This window comes from Dama dama, chromosome 12, assembly GCF_033118175.1.
Source record: "Dama dama isolate Ldn47 chromosome 12, ASM3311817v1, whole genome shotgun sequence".
NCBI lineage: Eukaryota > Metazoa > Chordata > Mammalia > Artiodactyla > Cervidae > Dama > Dama dama.
In genome coordinates, this window is record NC_083692.1 from 93,390,406 (window position 1) to 93,416,267 (window position 25,862).

At 42.8% G+C, this 25,862-nt stretch overlaps 1 protein-coding gene across 1 annotated transcript in view; it reads right to left on the reverse strand.

Moving 5' to 3' along the window:
• IQGAP2 (IQ motif containing GTPase activating protein 2) overlaps nucleotides 1–25,862 on the reverse strand; it is a 298,400-nt gene that overhangs the window by 228,160 nt on the left and 44,378 nt on the right. Inside the window, exon 2 of the mRNA XM_061158141.1 lies at nucleotides 22,367–22,466. Within this exon, the coding sequence (XP_061014124.1) occupies nucleotides 22,367–22,466 (100 nt within the window). The remainder of the gene's footprint in view (nucleotides 1–22,366; nucleotides 22,467–25,862) is intronic.

The window sequence follows — 25,862 nt, forward strand, 5'->3', positions numbered from 1 at the left end:
CTGAAAAAGACCCTGATGCTGGGAAAAATTGCAGGCAGGAGGAGAAGGGGACAACAGAGGATGAGATGGTTGGATGGCATCACTGACTCGACGGACACGAGCTTGAGTAAGCTCTGGGAGTTAGTGATGGACAGGGAAGCCTGGCGTGCTGCAGTCCATGGGGTTGCAAAGAGTCGGACATGACTGAGCAACTGAACTGATAACTGATACAGGGCATTAGGGGAGCTGAGCCTAAATGAGTTTGATTTCAGAAAAGGTACCGTTCTGCTACACCACTCCAGGTGGCCAGGAGGAGACATGCAGCCTTTTATATGCACCTGACCTGAAGAAGTCTGCTTTCCCTGCTGCCCAAGTTATCTATAGAAAGTGAAAGTGTTAGTCGCTCAGTCCTGTCTGAGTCTTTTGACCCCATGGACTGTAGCCTCCCAGTTGCCTCTGTCCATGGGATTCTCCAGGCAAGAATCCTGGAGTGGGGAGGTGGGAGGAGGGATTGGGATGGGGAATACATGTAAATCCATGGCTGATTCATGTCAATGTATGACAAAAACCACTACAATACTGTAAAGTAATTAGCCTCCAACTAATAAAAATAAATGAAAATAAAAAATTAAAAAAAAAAAGAATCCTGGAGTGGGTTGTCATGCGCTTCTCCAGGGGATCTTCCTGACCTAGGGATTGAACCTGGGTCTCCCGCATGGCAGGCAAATTCTCTACCATCTGAGCCACCAGATGGTGACTAACTCCCAGCTAAGCCCAAGGTGGCAGGTCAAAGCTCACACCTTCTAACTGCCCTATCTTTCCAGCTGAAGATGATATTTCTCATAAGAATGATATTTAAAAACTGGATTTGCTCTGCCAACATCAGTATTTCCTCAATGGATGCTTTACTGTGAAAAGGTATAATTCACCAGATGTAAATTTCCAGGTTTAAAAAGCACTTTCCTAGTCTTCCTCTGATATAAAAGAGGGGCCTGTATGTGGTACTGAAAATACTGTTTACAGAAGGTAGATTCCACTGTGAGGCTGTCCAGACATACTCATCCATCCCCACATAAACCTATCCCACCTCTATTTATGCTAGATAGGAAGTAAATCTGCAAACAGCATCAATTAAAAGCAGCTGAAGGCACACATTCTTTGACTAATTAAGTTGGGATGCCTGATTCACAGCTGTTCCTACTCTTGAAAATGTTTTGTAATAAACAATAGCATTTAAGAGGTATTTTGTTCCGTGTTTCAACACTTTTCAACTTACACCAATACAGTGTGTGACTTTCAGCTTGCTTTTCCCACCGTAACACTATGATGTAGCTGTGACTGGTAGCCTGGACCCATTTCACAAATAAGGAGCCTGAGACATTGAGAGTGTGCTTTTTGCTCAAGGTCACTCGGGTGCTAAGAGAACCAGGACTAATGAAAAGCAATCAACTCTCGTTCATACACTGAGAAGAACAAAGTTAGCATGTCACCTCCACAGAGGACTTTCAGCTGAGGACAAATTAAACATTGAGTCTGCTCATTTTATTTAGCTAATGCTGCTCTGATAACTAAGAGACTATTTTCTGTTGCTTCTGCAGCTATATGCAATGACTTGTCCTGTTTAAAAAAAATCTAGAAAATGTTGGCCTGGATAGAAAGACAGCATCCTTCCCGGCCTTTTTAACAGTAGAGACTTTGTTTCTCTTTCCAGGTATTAAAACGTCAATATTGGGCCTGTTTCCTTCTCCTGCATGCTTCTTTTAACCTCTACCTCCTCCCTCCATCACCATCCTTGTAATATTAAGCACTGTGGACAGATCTTAATTTAACCCTAAAAATAAGGTGGCCAATTTTGTTACAGTCCATCATTAAGTTCTTTATTAAGTAAGAGACAAGGACAAAAGTACCATGGATTTGCTGCCAACAGAGAGGCCTGTTGACTAACAGGTGACTTTCCAATCACCACCTTATCAGCGTCGATCTTGGTTACTTAACATCATGGGCAAAGCAAGAGAAGCAGAGGCTGAAGTCAAGGGGCTGGTACATCACCCTTCCTCCTCCACCAGCTCTCCCCCTCATGGCTGTAGTGATATTACCTACTCACTCTGGGAGAAGGCGAGCCAGCTGCACCAGGGCTAAGAGTACCAGAGAAGGAGAATTGGTCACATGCTGCTAAATATTCTTATAAGTATCCTGACAAGTTCATTGCTGCTCTAAATGTGAATATGGGTTTGCAACAAAATGGAGGGATGTGGAGGTGAAATAAGCCAGATAGAGAAAGACCAGTGCTGCATGATATCACTTATATGTGGAACCTAAAACATCAACAACAACATAAAATATATATACACAACAAACTAATGAATCTAACAAAAAGACGAGACTTGCAGATAAAAAGAACAAACTAGGGATTAAGGGGAGAGAGGCAAGATGGGGGTAGGCAGTTAAGAAGCACCAACTATCATGTATAAAATAAGTTACAAGGATAATTGTACACCATAGGGAATACAGCCAATATTTTATAAGCATAGAGTATACAACCTTTTAAAATTGTGAATCACTATGTAGTACACACCTGTAACTTAGATAACGTTGTACACCAACTATACTTCAATTTTAAAAATGTGAATGTAGGAAGGAAACCAAGGGAGAAAATGTCAAGTTCACTTCATTGGTGAATTCTCCATTTCTACTCTCTCAAAGCTTTCCTTTGCACACACAACACACCTCTGCACCCTTTCTTGTCTTCACTTGTCATGGTCAGAAGTTCCTTCAGGAACCCCCTGCACACTGACCTCCCTCCATGGACTGAAGCACCAAGCGTGCAGAGCCTGTCCTGTCCAACGTGGTGGCCCGCAGACCACGTGTCTACGGAACATATCCCAAGCAGCTGGTCTGAACTGAGATGTTGGGGGGAAGAAAGACAGGGATATATTTTATTAATACTTTGTACACTGACTGTAAATTGCAATGTTATTTTAGATATAGCTGGGTTAAATAAAATATGTTAAAGTTACTTTCACCTGTTTCCATTGATTTTTTAATGTGGGAACTAGAAAACCTGCCATTCCCCACCGCTGCCCCCCCACCCCACCTCTGAGCCTATGTCCCCTTTGTTCTGTCTGTATCCAGCCTGGGAGGCACATCACGAACAAGAAAATAACACTCCATCAACCCCTTATTTATCATCTGAGTCTCAAAACCAACACACAGCTCCACACCACACGAATGAATTTACTTTGTCTGATGTAGCCACTGGCCTTCTAAGCAGGCCCATTTATCATTCATGTTTGCTGAACCTTTGCTAATTCATCCTCAAGTCTGCCTTGCTGGTGTGTTTCAGACTGTAGGCAGTGCTGATCCACAAAAGGTCTATTTCAATAGTTGGTGCAGACTGCATCACCAGGACTGGGGAGCTCTATCTGCACAGAGGCCCTTTAAGACTCCCATCCCATCATCTCATGAACACAGCGGCCACTAGACAAACTACCTCAGTAGACAGAAAGGTGAGCAGGACCCCATCCCAGAGAATGCAGAACTGCGAGAGGTGTGGCACATGCCCCACTAAACATCTGGGGATAACAGATCAAACATGAGCGTCACCATTGGGGGACCACCATTTTCACAATAAAATACCCAGGCACAGTCAACTGATTGTATTTCTCAAGGCGACCCATACAATTCAGAAGTGCAAATCAATTATCACCAAGAGCTACTTAACACAAAGAACTGGGGCCCCTCACAAGGCTCCTCTAAGCCAAATCACACTGGAGAAGAAACCCAAGGGGGGACTCCTGAAATCATTACATCATTCATGCAGGTAAACCAACCTCACCTCACCCTGTGCCTGGGGGCTACTGAGAGCAAGAACATCTTCCTCGAGGAGTTTCCAGCTAGTTGGAAAAGGATGATACGCGTTAAAAGTCACCATCAACTATCAATCTAATGACTGCAACTGGAGCCAGACCAGGACCCAAGGCAAACCCCAGGAGGGCTTCAGGTGAGTCATTTGTCTGAGTTCTACTAAGCAGTTCTCCTTTTGCACACCCCCAATCGATTTTAATCTAATTTATACATATTCCTTTACATGTGTCTCTGGAACTCTTAACCTGTTATAAAAACGTTCTCCTATAGCCTCAACTTTCTGTTTACACTTTCCCACTACTTGTCTTAATGACAACGTGGCTTTTCCTTCACAGGACCACTTCTCAGAAACCAGGGGTGTGGCTGTTGCTCAGTCACTAAGTTGTGTCCAACTCCTTGCGACCCCATGGACAGCAGATAGCGGTTCCCCAAATTTCCTTAACTCGCAGGGCTGAGAAAGGGAGGGTCATTCATCACCATTCCTGCTGAACCTTCTTCCAGGCCATGTCCATCATCTCTGTTTATAAGACCTCTCCCCCCACCTCATTCCTCACTGTGTCACTTTTCTCCCTCCTAATCCAGGACTTTTCTTTCTTGATACCATCACTGTGTACCTCCCACACCCACCTCTGCCTGGAGGCTTTAAGAATGGATGGTGGCACTATGGAAAACAGTGTGGAGATTTCTTAAAAAACTGGAAACAGAACTGCCATATGACCCAGCAGTACCACTTCTGGGCATACACACTGAGGAAACCAGATCTGAAAGAGACACGTGCACCCCAATGTTCATCGCAGCACTGTTTATAATAGCCAGGGCATGGAAGCAACCTAGATGCCCATCAGCAGATGAATGGATAAGGAAGCTGTAGTACATATACACCATGGAATATTACTCAGCCATTAAAAAGAATTCATTTGAATCAGTTCTAATGAGGTGGATGAAACTGGAGCCCATTATACAGAGTGAAGTAAGCCAGAAAGATAAAGATCATTACAGCATACTAACACATATATATGGAATTTAGAAAGATGGTAACGATAACCCTATATGCAAAACAGAAAAAGAGACACAGAAGTACAGAACAGACTTTTGGACTCTGTGGGAGAAGGTGAGGGTGGGATGTTTCAAAAGAACAGCATGTATATTATCTATGGTGAAACAGATCACCAGCCCAGGTGGGATGCATGAGACAAGTGCTCGGGCCTGGTGCACTGGGAAGACCCAGAGGAATCGGGTGGAGAGGGAGGTGGGAGGGGGTATTGGGATTGGGAATACATGTAAATCCATGGCTAATTCATGTCAATGTATGACAAAACCCACTGCAATGTTGTGAAGTGATTGGCCTCCAACTAATAAAAATAAATGAAAAAAAAAAAAAAAAGAATGGATGGTGGATGATTTTGGGAACACCCAAAGCCACAGTTCAGAGACTTCCTCCTCTACCTACGGATTTCACCTCCATTCTACTTAAACTGCACAGGAGTCCCACCACACCTTGGACCTTATCACTACCCAGAAACACTCCACCCTTTAAGAGCTGGACTTCCAAACCTCTGGTTGTGGCTTTCTGTTTACCTACTTCCCCACTTCCTGATTCTTTTAGGTTCTGCCCTTCATTCTTGGGAGGTGCTCAGTTCAGTTCAGTCACTCAGTTGTGTCTGACTCTTTGCGACCCCATGGACTGCAGCACACCAGATTTCCCTGTCCATCACCAACTCCCGGAGCTTGCTCAAACTCATGTCCATCAAGTCGGTGATGCCATCCAACCATCTCATCCTCTGTCATCCCCTTCTCCTCCCGCCTTCAGTCTTTCCCAGCATCAGGGTCTTTTCTAAGGAGTCAGTTCTTTGCATCAGGTGGCCGAAGTATGGGAGCTTCAGCATCAGTCCATCCAATGAATATTTCAGGACTGATTTTCTTTAGGATTGACTGGTTTGATCTTGCAGTCCAAGGGACACTCAAGAGTCTTCTCCAACATCACAGTTCAAAAGCATCAATTCTAAGGTGCTCAGCTTTCTTTATGATCCAACTCTCACATCCATATATGACTAACTAGAAAAACCATAGCTTTGACTAGATGAACCTTTGTTGGCAAAGTAATGTCTCTGATTTTTAATATGCTATCTAGGTTGGTCATAGCTTTTTTTTCCAAGGGTGGTGCTAGTGGTAAAAAAACAACCTGCCAATACAGGAGACGCAAGACACGTGGGTTTGATCCCTGGGTCGGGAAGATCCCCTGGAGAAGGAAATGGCTGCCCACTCCAGTATTCCTGCCTGGAGAATCCTATGGACAGAGGAGCCTGGCGGGCTACAGTCCTTGGGGAAGCAAAGAGTTGGACAGAACTGAGGGACTAACACTTTCGCTTTCTTCATTCTCATCAGAGATGGTTCTGGGACTCTTACACTGCCCTCCATTGTACCCGTGCTGCCTTCATGAGCCTCCTTGACGAGCTGGGACCTCAAGGCCACCCATGTCAGTGATGCTCACATGGACCCTGAGGTCCCTCTTTCTATGCCTTTCTCAGAACCAACATGCCAGTCCCTGAGCCTAGTTACCCCGTTCATTTTCTCTCATCTTGGAAAACTTCCCAGTAACATGCTGATTGGTTCTCTGGGGGAAATGGAGGGCTTCTGTTGGCTCCTCAAAACTGCCCAGGCTTTCTCTCCAACCCTGCCTGATGCACGATCACTTTCTCTATAGCAGCTGCTTTTATTCCACTATCCTCCCAACCTTCTCACATCAGCAGATGACGACCCCCAGTACACTTCCTCGTCCCATCTGATCAGAGGAAAGGATGTCCATGTTCTTTCCATCTGGGGAGGGGTGGGAAAGCTGGAGCTGCTCCGGTCAGAGAGGAGAGCGTAATCCTCGAACCTCAGTGTGCACCAGCCTTTACTTGAGTGATTTGATTTTCTTAATCTATTGTGTAAATTATTTATTTACTGAAGAATAGTTGATTTACAGCACTTCAGGTACACAGCAAAGTGACTCCATCATATATACACACACACACATATACATATTCTTTTTCAGATTCTTTTCCATTATAGGTTACCTGCGTGGTTTGTTAAAATGCAGACTCCACGGCCCTAGAGATGGATTTACAGGGTCTGGAGCAGACCTCAGAAGCCTGAATTTACACGCATACCTCTGTGACCCCGATGCAAGTGGTAACTGAGTTTAGAATCACTGTCCAAAGTCATTCTCTCACTCAGATGATGGAGCTGCCTCCACTTTTGCCCTGTGAAATGCCAGAAGCAGGAACAGCTAGATATTACAAATTATTTGAAGGAAAAAAAACAATCAATTAACACTTAAGCCAAGCAAGACTGAAAGAGCAGAGTATGGAAATGACAAGAACTGTGAATTCTTGAATTCATCTTCTAGCACCTAAACAGGTTCAAGTTTCTTAGCAAAAATGAAAGATATACAACAAAAATGTACAAACAGCTAATTCCTCCATACTAAGAATCCAATGTTTCACTAAAAACAAACTGAATTTACCAAACAACAAGCTTAATATTCATCTTTATTTCCATGTATTTCACCACTGAACTTTCGATGAATATTTTTTCTGATCAACATGACTTAGAATCATGGGAGAAAAGAGTTGTCAACAGCCAGAGGACCTTTATACTAATCTCAAATCTGCCACTAATTCTACCATAGAATAGTGAGTTGACAAACTTCTCTGCATCTCAGGGTCCCTGTATGCAAAATCAGGATTTGCACTCTTAGAAGAAAACGAAAGCGTTCAGACCCAAAAGGCAATGGAAGACTGTCTTACAAATGCAAGACAAGAAAAAAAAAAATCATTCTGTAACAAGCATGTACACTTATTTGGCCCCCACCGGCCTTGCTTGGAGTCGCTCTGTCTCTTGAATGATGACACTGTTCTATGACTTTTGAGCATCACAGCAAGAGGCAGCCACTGGTGGGGAGGTTCTTACAGGAAGGAAGACATCTCAGCGGTGTTGGCGCTTCATACCTTTTGATGTCTCAATGAAAAAGCAAAGCATTCTTTCAAACCAGTCAAAACAGTGGCAGAAGCAAGAAGACAACTGAGGAGTTGAATGCAGAATCCAGACACAACCAAGAAGAAAGATGCATCAAACTCTCTTGAGTGAGAATAAAACCTACACCATTGAAAAGTGTAAACTCCTACTAAAACTTGAAGAAGATGGACAGAAGAGAGACAGAGAAAAGAAAAGGACGAAGGGGTGAAGACCACAAGGTAAATTCTTCCCAGAACAAATTACCTGCAGTGGTCAGAGTTAAAACAAAAACAAGCAAGCAACCAACAGAAAAGGGAAAGAAGAGAAAGAAAAAGAAAAACATAGACAGTGGCTGTATTTTGATCATTCTACCTAAACTCAGATAGTGAGAAATGATCAAGAGTGAGAACAAAGTTAGTCCACACAGAACCGAGAAACCAAGATCACACAAACTGAAGTTTTGAACTTACAGTGAAGACATGATCAAAACACATTAAGGAATAAAGACGTGACTGAGTGTTTGTTTCTCTAAGCACACAGGTTTTGAAGTCAGATCTGAATTGGAATATAGTTTGTCACCAGCTGACGATGGGCTCAGTTTCTCCATCTATAAAATGGGGGTAACCCCATGGAAACTGAGTGCTCCGGGCCCCACGCCTGGTGACTGGACACCTCGTGTGATAACCCCTGCAGTAAGGAATGTTTAAGACCATGGAAAATTCCAAATACCTCCCAGCATTCCAACTTCAAAAGGCTGAGAAACAAATGTGAACTCTGGCATCAGATGTCAGTTGCTCAACTTCTCCTTGGCTGGAAAAGATTCATATTGATTATTTGTATTTAAAAAAATACCTGTGCTCTGAGAAAGTATGTTTTCATTTGTCAGATCACACCTGACTGGCACCTTTCCAACATATATCCAAGGCTAGAACACAAAAGATGCGAAATTAAAAGCAGCTCTGGGTCCCAACCCCAGGTTTGGCTGATAGCAACCACACAATGCATCCTGCTGAGTCAGGTAAGCAAGCCTACGTCTGCCCCAAGGCATTTGACCTCTGAGCTCCTCTGATCCCTAAATCCAGTCACAAGTCAAAGCCTCTCCTTTTACAGCCTTAATGTCTGTGCCTCCAACTCCAGCTCCACACTTCTGGACACCGCCCAGCTGAACCTCAGCCCCCGAGGCTCCAGCCACAAGCTCCACACCCTGGCAGGCAGGGCTGCCTTCACCCTGACTCCTCTGGTTCCATTCCAGGGCTGGCTGCTCCATTGTGGCCGACTCTTTGTGACCCCACGGACTGTAGCCCGCCAGGATTCTCTGTCCATGGACTTCTCCAGGCAAGAACACTGGAGTGGGTGGCCACTTCCTTCTTCAGAGGCCCCTCCTGACCCGGGGTTAGCACCCGGGTCCCCTGCATTGCCAGCAGATTCTTTACCGTCCACCGGGGAGCGTCCCCGTGTGTGTATTAGTCACTCAGTCCTGCCCGACTCCCTGTGACTCCACGGTCACAAAGACCACGGCTCCTTGGTCCGTGGGATTTTCCAGGCAAGGCTACTGGAGCGGTTGACCATTTCCTCCTCCACGGGGGAGCTTCCACGGAGACACCCCCCTGGGTCTCAGTGGCCCCCAGGCTACCCTTGACCCGCTTCTTCTCACAGGTTACTTCCTCTCCCTACCTCCAGGATGTGCCTTGGTGGGACCAGTCCTGGCCTACCAGAAAGGTCCAGAGCCTCTCCAGCCTATGACTTCTGAGGTCAGCTGGTTAGAAAGAGTCCCAAACAGATCAGTCCTCAGAGGCAGGCCCTCCCCTCCTAGAAGACAGACCCTGGGAAGGGCCCCTACTCTCCACTCAGCTGCACCCGTCCCCATCCCCGTCCCAGCAGCCTGCCAACCTGGCTCCAGCATGGAGCAGCTTCATCTTGTCCCCCAGGACAGTGGAGGTGAGGGTAGAGCCAGGGAGAGAATGAGGAGGATGAAGGAGGAATGAAGAATTACCTTAGAAACACGAAAGCTACTTATGGTTTGAAAATACAATTAAGAATTCCTTAAAATTTCATTAACGTTCTGTATAGTGCTGCAACATGTCTCTTAATAAGCTGATTACCAAGAAAGATCCTGCCTTCCCGATTCCAAGTTCCTGTTAGCTTTGCTTAGGAACACAGTCATGGGCAACATCCTTAGGAATAAAGAAAGTGAGGTCCAAAAGTGCAGAGAAAGTCTAGTGGATTCTCTAAAGCATTCTCTAGTCCAAAGATTCTTTTTCTTAAAGTCAGTTCAGTTCAGTCACTCAGTCGTGTCTGACTTTGTGACCCCATGGACTGCAGCATGCCAGGCTTTCCTGTCCATCACCAACTCTCGGAGCTTGCTTTCTTAAAGTATGTAATCATAAACACTCAGAGTGAAGAAATCCCCTACTCAAGGCTCTCTCTTGCTTCAACATTTGCAACATGTCTCCTTTCAGAGCTGATTCTCCAGCTCACGACTAGGTAAGGCCAGCACTAGAGGCTTTATCTAATCAATGAGGTGTCCTTTTGGTATCTGAGTTGTAAGCACTGACACAAAAGGAATCACACCCGAGTTTTGTTTCCTTTCCAGGGCACACACAAAACTGTCCCAGACTCGCTAATACAAAGAACAGCTTAGCTCACAGAAAGAGCTCTTTGAAGATAATATTTCTAAACAAGCCCATCACAGAGGCAAGGCTCTCTTGCTTTGTTTATTTTCAGAGGTAAGACCGAAAAAGTAAGCACGGCAAAAGATTTGTATGCATTTTTCTCTTTTCCTTAAAAAAGGAATATTATATTTCAGGAACTTTTCTTGGGAAACACAATAGCAGCCCCATTCATAACTACTTGCTCAACTGCAATTTGCAAACTCCCTTTCCATTTCTTGCCAAGATTTCCCTCTCCGTTTCCTGAACTTCATAACAGCTCCAGCTGAATTTCCTTCCTCAATCCCCAAAGAGAACCCACCATCTTAAATTTTGCACAGTTGTCCTAAAAAACTGAAGAACTGAAGTTTGTAAAATAGACTTATTTTCAAATATATTCAAATGTATTTTGCAGAGATTAATATGAAATCTACTCAGCAGTATTCTTTTGGAAAAGCAACTCCTTTACTTTTAAACAGTGAGATTTTCTGGCACCAGAGAGAATTTTTCAAAGCCTGTGCATGTCTGCACAACCCAATGCTAGCAAAATTCACATAGCAAAGAAGCTATCAATTAGCTTTTAGGGCTTATATAAAAAGAAACTGCAAGGAGATCCAACCAGTCCATCCTAAAGATCAGTCCTGGGTGTTCATTGGAAGGACTGATGCTGAAGTTGAAACTCCAATACTTTGGCCACCTCATGCGAAGAGTTGACTCTGGAAAAGACCCTGATGCTGGGAGGGATTGGGGGCAGGAGGAGAAGGGGATGACAGAGGATGAGATGGTTGGATGGCATCACCGACTCAATGGACATGAGTCTGAATAAACTCCGGGAGTTGGTGATGGACAGGGAGGCCTGTGGCATGCTGCAATTCATGGGGTCGCAAAGAGTCGGACACGACTAAGCGACTGAACTGAACTGAAAAGGAAAACCTAAAAATCCATATAGTATTATTTAATATGGTAGAGGAATGTACAACTTAGTTTAAGATGGCTCACAATTCCAAAAACTCAAAGCATAAATTACCTTAGTACCATAATCATTTAGACCAAGTCATCATCTAACTCCTGACTTGGTTTCTGACAGTAATAAAGTCTATCCTTTCCCTCCAAAGTACCCTTTCTGGGGTCAATTTCAAAAGGCTCTGTACACACCCTGAAGAAGGCAGCATCTAAGGGGGCCCCCAGTCATCTTCACCTTCTTGAATTGATCCCTTTGTGTAATCCTTCCTCCCCACCCCGAGCACAAGATGGATTTAGTAACTTGATTCTAATGAATAAAATACAGCAAACTTTAGGATGTCATTTTTGAGAACAGGTTCCAAGACTGGTTTCCACTGTACGTGCCCTTTCTGGCTCGTTCACTCTGATGAAAGCTACGGCCGGGCTGTGAGCTGCCCCAGGGAGGGCCCAGAGGGCAAGGGAAGCCTCTGGCCAAAACACAGGAGGACTAGGTGAATGCTGTCGAAACACCCCATGCACTAGGAAGAGGGTCTGCCCTGCTTGAACCCTGAGAGGACCACAGGGACCCAAAGCCAGGGGACCCAGGAAGCTCTGCAGATTCCTGACTCCCAAAAGTTGTGAGATAAGGCCTTCTCTGGCAGCCCTGTGGCAAAGAGTTGGTGTTTGCACTCCAGAGGGCACAGGTTCCATCCCCTGGTGAGGGAACTGACATCCCATATGCTGCCAAATGCAGCCACACACACACACACAAGATGCAGATAACTATTTGCTGTTCTAAGTCACTGGATTTGAGAGTAATCTGTTCCACAGTCATGGATAACTAACGCATATGCCAGATCTGCCTCCTGACACAGTTAGGGTTAGCTCTCCAAGACATCATCTAAATCCTTTAGCCTGTACAGAAACAGCTCCTGGAGTGCAGAGCCACTTCATAAAGGAATCATCTCTCTTTTTTGAGATATGCTTTAAAAATAAGTCTTTCATTTTCCCTTCACTGCCATTAATATTAGTCTTTTAAACTTAAGTCTCAAAATACTAATAACGTCTTAAACTTTTAAGTTTAACTTCTTAAACTTAAGACGTCTATATGTACAGACTTCAGAATTTTATAAACTATGAGCAAAAATTTCAGCCATACACAACCATTTTAATACTCAAGCTACTCTTCCTCTCTTCATTCATTCATTCATTGAAAAATACCCTCTACCCTTTTCTGGATATCTTCTAGTTTACTGTGGTGGCATTAAGTTAACTAGAATTGCTAGCCTTTTAGCTCAGTAGGAGCTCCCCAGGTGGCACTAATGGTGAAGGACTTTTCTGCCAATGCAGGAGGTGTAAGAGACTTGGGTTCGATCCCTGGTTCGGGAAGATCCCCTGGATGAGGGCACGGCAACCCACTCTAGTATTCTTGCCTGGGGAATCCCATGGACAGAGAAGCCTGGTGGGCTACAGTCCATAGGGTCACACAGAGTCGGACACAGCTGAGCAACCTGGCACACAGGCACACATAATTCAGCCGGTCACATATAGGGCAGGAAGAATTTGTAGCATCTGATTGTAATAGACAATTTTCCACCAAGACAAATACCAAATTTGACCTCCAGGTTGGCAGTCTAGCCAGTCATCTATAATTCTACCTACCATGAATCTAATTCATACCTTACTTGTTACCTCTAGGAGAACTAAAACATACAGGAAATAGAATACAATCAACCCTCATTAGTAACAAAAATTCAGTGCTGGGCATTAAGTGGAGTGAGATACAAATACGGAGGAGACACAGTGTCACTGAGAGCTTGTAGCTGGGTTATTTGATTCAGATAGGGATGTCAGAGAAGGATTTCCTGGAAAAAGTCAGCTGCCATGATGACTCAGTTAGTAAAGAACCAGCCTGCAATGCAGGAGACCCAGGTTCAGCCCCTGGGTTGGGAAGATCCCCTGGAGAAAGAAATGGCAGCCCACTCCAGTAGTCTTGCCTGGGAAATCCCGTGGACAGAGGAGCCTGGCGGGCCACAGTCCATGGCGTCGCAAGAATCGGACATGACTTAGCGACTAAACCAACCCTCTGAAGACAGAGCAGAGTCTCACTCGATAAAGAAGAGGAAACAGGATCAACACACAGCAAACAGCCTGTGTAGGAGAGAACACCAAAATGACAGGGGGTGAATGTAGCTGGAAGATACAGCAATAGGGAATGGGCTCACGATGAAACAGGAGATGCTGTAAAGACTGCACTATGCAGAGCCTAGGAGTCCCCAAAGGAGTTTGGTTTTCATCCTCAGAGTATTAAGAAACCACCAGAAGGTTTTAAACTAATCAGAATTTTGAAAAGACTCATCTGATAAAGGACTGAAGGAACCAGAGGAGGGGGGAAACCAATCCGAGACCACCACAGTAATCTAGCAAGTGATGCTGGAAGCCTGCAGTGGACTGATGGTAGAATAGAGACGTGAATACATGAGGGGGATTTAGGAAGATGGTGGGCTAAATATGGGGAGATACCCATGCACACACAAAGAGAGATGAATACAGCAAACATAAGTGAAGGACAGAATTTTAAACCCGTGAGTAAAAGCTTTAACCTCACAGCAGTTGAGTTCTTTTTTGAGTAAGCGTTATTAGCTTGTTTGAGCTCCCATCTCCCAAAGTGACCCTATTCTGCCTGTTTGTTCATAATGGACGCTCAAAATAAAAAAATCTGAAAACTGAATAGTGTTTAGACATCTCATGTGTGTTTGGAGTACCTTCTATGTGCATTTTATCTGCTAAATACCATTTAATTGTATTTCACAGTTTTCTAAGGACCTCTCCAAGCCAGGCAGAGCAAAGGAACTTTTCTTTAACAAGAGCTTTAATGAGATATAATTTATATACATTTGACTCTTTCAATTGACTAAAAACAATTCAATGGTTTTTAGTACACTCACAGCATTGTGCAACCATCACCACAATCAATTTTAGAAGATTTTAGCCCTGGCCAAAACGAAACTCACACCATCAGCACCAGTCCCCAAACCCCTCAATTCTGCCAGCCCTAGGCAACCACAAATCTACTTTCTGTCTCTATGGATTTGCCTATTCTAGACATTTCATATAAGTGGAATCATAACAATGCATGTGGCCCTTTGTGTCTAGCTTCTTTCATTCAGCATATTTTCGAGGTCCACCCATGTTGTAAATATGTAGCAATACTTCATTCTTTGTTTTTTAAGACTATTGTTTCAGGTTCACAGCAAAACTGAGGGGAAGGTAGTGAGGTTTCCCACATATCCCCTACCCCCAGACACACCCCGGGCCTCTCACAGTATCACCATCCCCTGCTGGTGTGCAACATTCGCTTCTGATGAACCTATACTGACAATCAGGCTTCCCTGATAGCTCAGTTGGTAAAGAATCCGCCTGCAATGCAGGAGACCCCACTTCAATTCCTGGGTTGAGAAGATCCCCTGGAGAAGGGATGGGCTACCCACTCCAGTATTCTTGGGCTTCCCTTGTGGCTCAGCTGGTAAAGAATCTGCCCGCAATGCGGGAGACCTGGGTTCAATCTCTGGGTTGGGAAGATCCCGTGGAGAAGGGAAAGGCTACTCACTCCAGTACTCTGGCCTGGAGAATTCCACGGACTGTATATCCATGGGGTCACAAAGAGTCGGACACGACTGAGTGACTTTCACTTTCATATTGACAATCACCCAAGTTAATATCCACAAAATAACACATTGACAACCACCCAAAGTTCACAGTAACATTAAAGTTCACTCTTGTTTCTATACATTCTATGGCTTTGGACAAATACATCATGACACTTATCTATCATCGTGGTATCTCACAGAGTATACCTACTGTCCTAAAAAGTCCTCTGTGCTCCTATACTCATCTTCCTGATACTTTTACTTTCTCCACGGTTCTGCCTTCTCCAGAATATCATATACGTGGAGTCATAGAGTATGTAGCTTTTTTAGATAAGCACTTTTCACATCATAATATGCATATAAAGGTCCTCTCAGACTTTTCATGGCTTGACAGTTTATTTCTTTTTAGTGCTGAATAATATTCCGTTGTTTGGATGTGCCAAGGTTCATTTATCCATTCACCAACTAAAGGACATCATGGTTGCTTCCAAGTTGGGGCTATTAAGAAAACAACTTCTATACACATCCGTGTGTAGCGTTCTGTGTGAACAGAGCCTTCACTCCACTGGGTAAATAGAAGCAGCACAATTGCTGGATGATACGCTAAGAATTTATTTTATTTTATAGGGCTCCAAAATCACTGCAGATGGTGACTGCAGCCGTGAAATTAAAAGATGCTTGCTCCTTGAAAGAAAAGCTATGACAAACCTAGACAGCATATTAAAAAGCAGAGATATCACTTTGCCAACAAAGGTTTGTCTAGTCAAAGCTAGACATACATTTCCAGAAGTCATGTATGGATGTGAGAGTTGGACCATAAAGAAGGCTGAGAGCCAAAGAGTTGATGCTTTTGAACTGTGGTGTTGGACAAGACTCTTGAGAATCCCTTGGACTGCAAGGAGATCCAACCAGTCATCCTAAAGGAGATCAGTCCTGAATATTCATTGGAAGGACTGACGCTGAAGCTCCAATACTTTGGCCACCTGATGCGAAGAGCAGATTCATTGGGAAAGACCCTGATGCTGGGAAAGATTGAAGGCAGGAGGAGAAGGGGATGACAGAGGATGAGATGGTTTCTATGGCATCACCAACTCAACAGACATGAGTTTGAGCAAACTCTGGGAGATGGTGAAGGACAGGGAAGCCTGGTGTCCTGCAGTCCATGGGGTCACAGAGAGCTGGACATGACTTAGCAGCTGAACAACAACAAATGGTGAGAATGTTTAGTTTTGTAAGCAATGGTCTTCCAAAGTGGCTGCACCATTTTGCATTTCCACAAACAACGAGAGTTCTTGGTGTTCCACATCCTTGACAGCTTTGGTGTTGTCGGTGTTCAGATTCTGGTCATTCTGGTAGGTGTGTAGGGGTCTTCTGTTGTTTTATTTTCCATTTCTCTGATGACACATGATGTGGAGCACCTCTTCCTATGTGTATTTGCCATCTGTGTATCTTCTCTAGTGAGGTGTCTGCTAAGGTCTTTCACCCTTTATTAATCAGGTTGTTTTCTGATTGTTGGGCTTGAAGAGTTATTTATCTTCGATAACATTCCTTTATCAGGTATGTCTTTTGCAAATATTTTCTCCCAGTCTGTGACTTGTCTTCTCATTCTATCGACATTGGCTGTTGTTGAGCAGAAACTTTTAAACTTAATGAATTTAAAATTAAATTCATTTTTACCAGCTTACTAACACTTTCTTTCATGGATCATGACGTCGGTGCTGTGTCTTAAAAGCCTCTGCCATACTCAAGTTCATCTAGGTTTTCTCCTTTACCACCCTCTCAGAGTGTTTTGCATTTTACATGCACATCTGATCCACTTGAGCCCATTTTTGTGATGCACGTAAGGCCTGTGTCTAGATGCACTGCCTGTATGTGGACATCCAGTTGTCCCAGCACCATGTGTTGAGAACACCATCTTCGCTCCACTGTATTGCTTTGCTCCTTTGTCAAAGTTCAAGTGACTGTATCTACAAGGGTATATTTCTGGGCTCTCAGTTCTACCCCACTGATCATTCTGCCCACTTTTTTCACCAGTGCCACACTGTCTTGATTACTGCAGCTTTACGTTAAGTTTGAAGTCAGGTAGCATCATGCCTTCGACTTTGTTCTCCTTCAATATTGTGTTGGCTATTCTAGATCTTTTGCTTCTCCCTGTAAACTTTAAAACCTGGCTGTTGATATCCACAAAACAACTTTCAGGGATTTTGAGTAGGACTTCCCTGTATCTATAGATCAAGTTGGGAAGAACTACCTTGACAATATTGAGTCTTCCTATCCATGAATATGGACTATCAGTTTATTTGGTTCTTTGATTTCATTCATAAGAGTTTTGTGCTTTTCCTCATATAGATCTTGTATATATTTTGCTAAATTTATACCTAAACATAAAGCTATGACCAACCTAGACATCATATTAAAAAGCAGAGACATTACTTTGCTGACAAAGTCTGTCTAGGCAAAGCTATGGTTTTTCCAGTAGTCATGTATGGATGTGACAGTTGGACTATAAAGAAAGCTGAGCACCAAAGAATTTATGCTTTTGAACTATGGTGTTGGAGAAGACTCCTGAGAATCCCTTGGACTGCAAGGAGATCCAACCAGTCCATCCTAAAAGAAATCAGTCCTAAATATTCATTGGAAGAACTGATGCTGAAGCTGAGACTCATGTTTTGGCCACGTGATGCGAAGAACTGACTCACTAGAAGAGACTCTGAGGCTGGAAAAGATTGAAGGCAGGAGGAGAAGGAGATGACAGATGATGAGATGGTTGGATGGCATCACCGACTCAATGGACGTGAGTTTGAGCAAGCTCCGGAGGCTGGTGATGGACAGGAAAGCCTGGGGTGCTGCAGTCCATGGGGTTGCAGAGTCAGACACGATTAAGCAACTGAACTGATACCTAAACATTTCATTTTGGGGGATGCTAATGTAAATGGTGTTTAGTTGTTCATTGCTGGTACATAGGACAGCAGCTGACTTATATGTTAACCTTGTATCCTGCAAGCTTTCTCTAATCGCTTATTAGTTCCAGGATTCTTCTATTATTCTCTCAGGTTTTCTATACTGTCAATCTTGTCATCTGCAAACAAAGATAGTTTTTATCTTCCTTTTCAAACTCTATAGCTTTTATTTCCTTTTCTTGTTTTATTGCATTAGCTAAAACTTCCCCTATAAAGTTGAAAAGGAGTGGTTAGAGGGAATATCTTTGCCTTGCCCCTAATCTTAATAAGGAAAGTTGTAAGCTTCTCACCAAGAAGTCTGATGTTAGCTGTAGGGCATTTTGTTAATAATCTTTCTCAAGTTGAGGATGTTTCCCTATATTCCAACTTTCCTAAGAATTTTTATCATAAATAGGTGCTGGATTTTGTCAAATGCTTTTTCTGCATCTATTGATATAATCATATGATTTTTCTTATTTAGACTGTTGATGTGATGGAGCACGTTTAATTGATTTTCAAATATTGAACCAGCCTTGCAAACCTTGGATAAACCCCACTTGGTTGTGATTATATAGTTCTTTTTATACATTGTTAAATCTGATTTGCTCATATTTATTTTATAGCTGAAGAATGCTTCATTCTATGGATGACTGTTTATTCATTCATCAGTAGATAGACATTTGAGCTGTTTCTACTTCCTGCTCTAATGAGTAACACTTCAGTGAACATTTATGTAAAGGTTTTTATGTGGACACAAGTTTTCAATTTTCTTGGGAATATACCTAGTGGTGGAATTGCTGGACCAAATGGTAACTCTGTATTTAATTTTTTGAGGAGCTGCCAGACTATTTTACAAAGTAGCTCCATCATTTTACAGTCCAACCAGAAATGTATGAGGGTTCCAATCTCTCTACATCCTTGCAGACAATTCTTTTTGATTACGGCTATCCTAGCATGAAATGGTATCTCACAGTGGTTTTAAATTGCATTTCCCTAAAGACTGATGTTAAGCATCTTGTCCTGTTCTTATGGTTCATTTGTGTATCTTATTTGGAAAAAATGTCTGTTCAGAAACTTGGCCCATTTTTAAACTAGGCTATTTACTTTTTATGTTGAGTTATGAGTTCTTTATATATTCTGAATATAAGTCATTTATTAAGTATATGATTTGCAAATATCTTCTCCCATTCTATGGGGAGTCTTTTCTGTTTCTTGGTGGTACCCCTTTGAGTCAAGAAAGGTTTAATTTTCATAATATCTGATTAATCTTTTTTTTTTGGCTTGTGCTTTTGGTATTGTCTCAAAAACTCAAAATTGCAAAGATTTACTTCTGTTTTCTTCTACGAGATTTATAGTTGTGGTCTACACATTTTAATTATCATAATAAACCATTTTAAGATAATTTTTGTATGGTGTGAGGTAGGGATCTAAATTCATTTTTACACATGTGAACACCCAGCTGTCTCAGCATCATTTGTTGAAAGACTGCTTTTTTCACCCCACTAAATTGTCTTGATCAAATGGTTATTAGGTTGAACTAGGCTTGCATTCCTGGGATAAATCCCACTTGGTGGTATATAAGCCTTTTCATATGTTGCTGAACTCAGTTTGAGTTTGTTGAGAATTTTTGTATTTTTATTCATAAAGGATATTGGTCCACGGTTTTCTTGAGGTATCTTTGTCTGGTTCTGGTATCAGAGTAATACTGGTCTCAACAGAAAGAGTGAGGAAGTGTTCCCTCCTCTTACATTTTTTGAAAGAGTAGGAAGTTCTTTGAGTACTAACTCAATCTTTTTTTACTTGCTTTACATCTATTTAGTTTTTAAAATTTCTTCTTGAGTCAGGTTTAGTAGTTTGTATCTTTCTAGGAGACAGTACATTTCATCTAGGTTAGCCAATCCATTGGCATATAATCATTTATAACACACCGTCAACATCCTTTTTATTTCGGTAAGGCTGGCAGTGATATCCCCTCTGAATGAAGCAACTTTTAAATGGTCTGAGATTAACAATCATAGAATCTTGAAATTACTAAAACTAAAATTGAAGATAAATCTACTGGACTCTAACAATTCTGAATTTTAAGAAATTTTGAGTTACAGGACATATAAGCTAAATATCCTACCAGTTCTCACCTCTGGAAAGAACAAATAGAGGCAAAAATACAGAACCCAACACATTTCTAGTTAAAATACACCAAAGTCGGTTCAACTGAAATAAACAAGGAACAGTTCCTGGCTAAATTTTCACATTCTAAGTACACCATTCAATAGAAATTCAATATTCTAAAGCAACTGCACTCACAGGAACACATACATGCATGCACTATAATACATTCAATATGAGAAATCCCTAATGCATTAACAGTGTAAGAGAATCAGGCAATAAACTCTCTCAAATAAATAACTTTTTGAACAGAGACTAACTCAGTCCATTTATGTTTTGAGTTTAGGGCCATAGGAATTCTGTATACCATGCTTTCTGAAATCACAGCACACATATTACTAGTTACATAATTTTTACATACTCCATAACCAAAAACCAACTTCCCAGAAAGTCGTAAGAAGTGTTCAGATATTAATAAAAGATTCATAAATACATATTACACCTAAATCTCTACTTGCAAGATAAATTTAGGAAAACCATCTTTAAGCAAAAAACTGTGTATTTTACCACCCATTCTTTCAATGAAACTGTTCCTAAGGAAGCTTTCTTCAAAGAACTTGGGCTAATTGTTGACTTTTTTAAATTAAAATTTAAGTACACAATTTTGAAAACACTAAAGATGACAAGCTTCCAAGCTACCTTGATACCACTTTGATACATTCAGGAGAAAACTGTTTGCTATCACCATACACCTGACTGGCACTATGGTTCAAAGAACACTTACAACCTTCTTAGTTGATTTTTAGAGAGGAAAAAATTCCATGAAGTAAGTAGGGCAGGTAGTGGTAACATCTTTATCATCCCATTAGAGAGGAGACAAAACTGAACTTCCCACAGGGTTGACCTGTCCAAGGTCACAGAGTTCAGAAATGGTGAAGCCGAGACCAGAAAATCCAGTCTTCTGTCTCCCAGTCAGATACCTTTTCCTTTGTGCAACACTGCTCCCCATTCTAGAAACCTGGAGGCAAAAACTTAGAATGCAAAGTGTGTATCAGGAGGAAGTTTCCACTAACTCTTCTGCAGCCTTTTCATTGAGAGTATGCTTATTTTGAATGTCTGTGAATCCCTGTCCTTATCTAACTGTAGCCACAATTTGGCTAAAAGCATGTTTTTAATAATCTTAGACATACAGTGAGTCTTCAGTGACTTGCAACCTGTCAACTTCCAGACATGTTAAATAACCTTTGAAACTTAGCCTTTAGAGCTTAGAGCTAAAAGGCACTGTGAAAACATTAAACAATCCAGGAAAACCCCCTTTTAAGCAATTTTGAGGCCAAATTAGTGTATGTGTCACTGGATGTTCTTCTACAAAGCACTGATGAAAATCCTTATTCTTTGAGCTCTATAGGTAGCTATTTATAAGTGATCAGAGATAATTAACACCAACGACCATTAACTCCATGTTTATTTTCTACAGAGATAAGAGAGCTGGAACATATCTGTCCATGGAACAATACTGTTGCTTGATCACAGTGCAAAGCATTAAATCAGAATCTACCTCAAGGCATATGGGCGTTGCAGTATGCACCCAACAAAGGACAAAGTTCTGATTCCCCCGATACAAAGGCCTAAGTGTAAATACTTTCTTTATCTTCACTTTCTCCTTGGAGAAGCCAACATTTCCTTGTAATCTATAAAGTCTAAGAGTCAGATTTTCAGAGACAACATACCTTCAGGGATCACACCCATGAGTGAAAAAGGAGACTGCTGTCATAAACCTGCTCTTGAGCTTAGTGAACAATGGACTTCAATCTGACATGCTATGGGCATGTAGGAATATATAATTACACATTAATTAATAATAATAATGATAATTATAATCATTGGGGGTAGGGTTGGGAAAAAGATCTGAGGACACTCTGGGGAAAAGGAAGTTGGTTTAAGTCTCTGCAGCTCCCCCAACATCCATGCCAGAGAGATGAGAAATTTTGCAATAATCTGTAATTTTCCAAGAGATTTCCTGGGAGGCTCTGAGGAAGAAAAAGAACACCTGCCTCCCCAGTGCCCTGACGTTGGCTGCGGGAGCAACTTTTTCTCAGTTCTTCTACTGACAACACACAGGTTGATTCTTCTCCCATTACCTTAGTACTAACAAGGCTGCAAATGAGTTATTAAAAATATAGTACCCAAAGCTCATCTCTAAGAGAAGGGGCACAAATAGACTAAGTCTGACTCTTACCTTTTGGCTTCCTCCAGGTGACACAAATATTCATAAGCGATATTCTGCCGCCTCCTCTCATCCATCTCCTCTGCAGAGAGTCTTTCATCATCCACAATAGCTAGAAAGAGAGGATAACATCACATCACTTGGAAGAACAGTGTTCAAATCAGGAGACAACCAACTAGAAAAAACTCACACGCAGCTCAACACTGAACACTGAGAGATGGGAGTATTGAAACATCAATCACAGAAAGAGAACTGCCTTTGGATTTTACAGTGTTATACTATTTCTAGCAAAAGCTGCAATACTGAAGTATCAGTTCAGCTGCTCAGTCATGTCCGACTCATTGCGACTCCATGGACTGCAGCACGCCAGGCTTCCCTGTCCATCACCAACTCCTGGAGCTCACTCAAACTCATGTGCATCGAGTTGGTGATGCCATTCAACCATCTCATCCTCTGCCATTCCCTTCTCCTCCTGCCTTCTGAAGTATACATGGACGTTAAACAACAGAAAGAGAATAGCAATCAGACTTCACAGATGGGATGTCACAGGATTTAGACAGCCTCAAATCAACGAGAGGATGGTCTATCACCATTAACTTTCCTCAACAAGCTTGGAGAACTGGTCCAGTAGCTCAGAGAACCAGACTGTCCTGGAAATTCTGGGGTGGAACAAGGAATCTACAAGGACCTGTGTTTTCCCAATCCTAGAGGGGATTGAGGCATCTCATTCAACCCCAATCCTATTTTACAGATGACAAAGTCACTAAAATTCCTCCCTTGCTCATCTCTTGGCCTTTACGAGGCTAACTTTCATGGTCAACAGGTATCCAAAAGAAAAATGCAATGGAGACAGCCAGGGAGCAGTCTTCAGGCCCACACCCTTTATTCCAACACGAGCCTAGTTTACTAACTGCCACACTTCAGCCCTGCTCTTCTGTAGAGGACTCAGCCTCCCCGCTTCCTGACTGCACTTCCTCCGCCTGCGGCCTGAAAAGTACCCAGCAGCCGCCAACAGTCACATCAGCTGAGTCTTGGCTGCCTATTTACAGGACAACACTCCTCTCTCATAAAAAGAACCCTTTCCCCCTCTTCGGTGCTGAGCGGCCATTCTGATGGTTGTAAAATGAATTAGGTTTCTTGTTGGTTAGATTTCTCATCTAATGAAGACAACGTGTGTAAGCAGCAGGACCGTCAGAGTTTGCTCTTTTGCTCCCCAGTCACCAGCTCCAATCAGCCATTTATTAAGTGGGACCCTTGGGCTTCCCTTGTGATTCAGACGGTAAAGAATCCTCCTGCAATGCAGGAGACCTGGGTTCGATCCCTGGGTTAGGAAGATCCTCTGGAGAAGGGACAGGCTATCCACTCCAGTATTCTAGCCTGGAGAATTCCATGGACTGTATACTCCATGGGGTTGCAAAGAGTTGGACACAACTGAGTGACTTTCACTTCACTTCACTCCCAAGCAGAAGAGAGGATATGAAGGTCGCTCATCCTTTCCCCAAGAAAGGCCAAGCACACACCCTACGAATGAGGCACCTGAACCATCAGTCTGGCAGGTAAAAGGAATTAAGAGCAAGCTTTGAACTCTTATTGGGCAGGTATAATGCCCAACACTCTAGATCTAAAAATAATAACCAAATCCTCAAAGAAGTCAAAAGAAAGGGGAGATTATGTCCTCATCAATATATAGATAGGTTATGTATAAACATATATAAGACAGAATACCATAAGCATGGGAATATGTACTAGATGCTTACTTATTGAGCACTTCATTTCCTTCAAGGCTTAGGCAGAATTTAGTATGCACTGTCTCATTTAAGTCTCCCTCTGAGGCAGGTATGTAATCTACTGCACTTTACCTTTGAGCGAACAGCCTGAGAGGTCATTTGCCCAAATGAAGAGCAGAGACATTAGAGCTAGAAATTTTAGTCTGGGAGGGAAAAAAGCAAGTACAGAACTTTAGGAAATGTCTTTGTTTACGGGTGAGGAAGAAAAGGAAACAGCAGAAGAGGCAACTAAAGAGCCTCCTGATGAGGGTAAAAGAATAGAGTGGAAAAGCTGGCTTAAAACTCAACATTCTCCAAACTAAGAGCTTGGCATCCAGTCCCAACACTTCATGGCAAATAGAAAAGGAAAAAGAAGCAGTGCAGATTTTATTTTCTTGGGCTCCAAAATCACTGGTGACGGTGACTGCAGGCATGAAATTAAAAGACACTTGCTCTTTGGAATGAAAGCTATGATGAACCAAAGGTCTGTATAGTCAAAGCTATGGTTTTTCCAGTAGTCAGGTACAAATGTCAGAGTTGGACCATAAAGAAGGCTGAGCACCCAAGAAATGATGCTTTCGAACTGTGGTGTTGGAGAAGACTCTTGGGAGTCCCTTGAGCATTGAGGAGATCAAACCAACCAATCCTAAAGGAAATCAACCCTGAATACTCATTGGAAGGACTGATCCTGAAGCTCCAATACTTTGGCCACCTGATGTGAAGAGACGACACTGGAAAAGCCCCCGATGCTGGGAAAGATTGAAGGCAGCAGGAGAAGGGGACGGCAGAGGATGAGATGGTTGGATGGCATCACTGACTCAATGCACATGAGTTTGAACAAACTTCGGGAGACAGTGAAGAACAGGGAAGCCTGGGGTGCTGCAGTCCATGGGGTTGCAAAGAGTCAGACATGACTTAGCGACTGAACAACAACAACGTCCCTCCCTCACCCATTCTCCTCACTGTTATCAGAAGCCCCTTCCTAACACACAGTCCTACTGATGCTATTCTTTCTCTCCAAACCTTCGATGGATCTTCATTTCCTACAGAACAAAGCTCTGGAAGAGAACATGTTTCCTCTCCTCCCCTACATGAACGACTACCTTCCAGCGAACCTTCACAAAGTGGGCAAACCAACATCCCGTAATGAATATACGTTGAAATTATGATTTCCTCATTAGGGGTCACCTTAGAGGATACCTCGCATGCCTGCATGCGAGTCCTCTCTCTTCACTGTTCCTAAGAGTTAATTCCCAGGACACCCCATGACTACAAGTTTCTTATTTTAATTTCAGTCTAAAGAATGCCTCCCACTTCTGACAGGATATTTTCATGTTCTGGTACCTTCACACATGTTAAAAGCTTGAAAGCAATAGAAAACTCCTAGTCAGAGTCCACCTGCTCATTTTACCCTCCTCAGGGGGTAAAGGTGAGGTCACTGTCAAAAGGAGGCACTCTGCCACCTTCCTTCTTGGCTGCTTCTTCCTTCCAGCCTCAGCCAGCCCACCCAGGAGGAGGTGAGAAGCACCAGCACGACTGTGCTCAGACCTCTGCCCCCCAACTGCCCCCATAAGCCAGGCAAGATCCCAGCAGCCCAGAGCCACAGGGGGGCTCTCAAACTCTGAGGTCACTGCCCAAAGAGAAGATGTGACCTAATATTTGACTTAAAAGCTTTACCTTGATACTACAATGTACTGGCCATAGCTGATGGAATTCTACCATCTTTAAGGTTTAACTCCAGG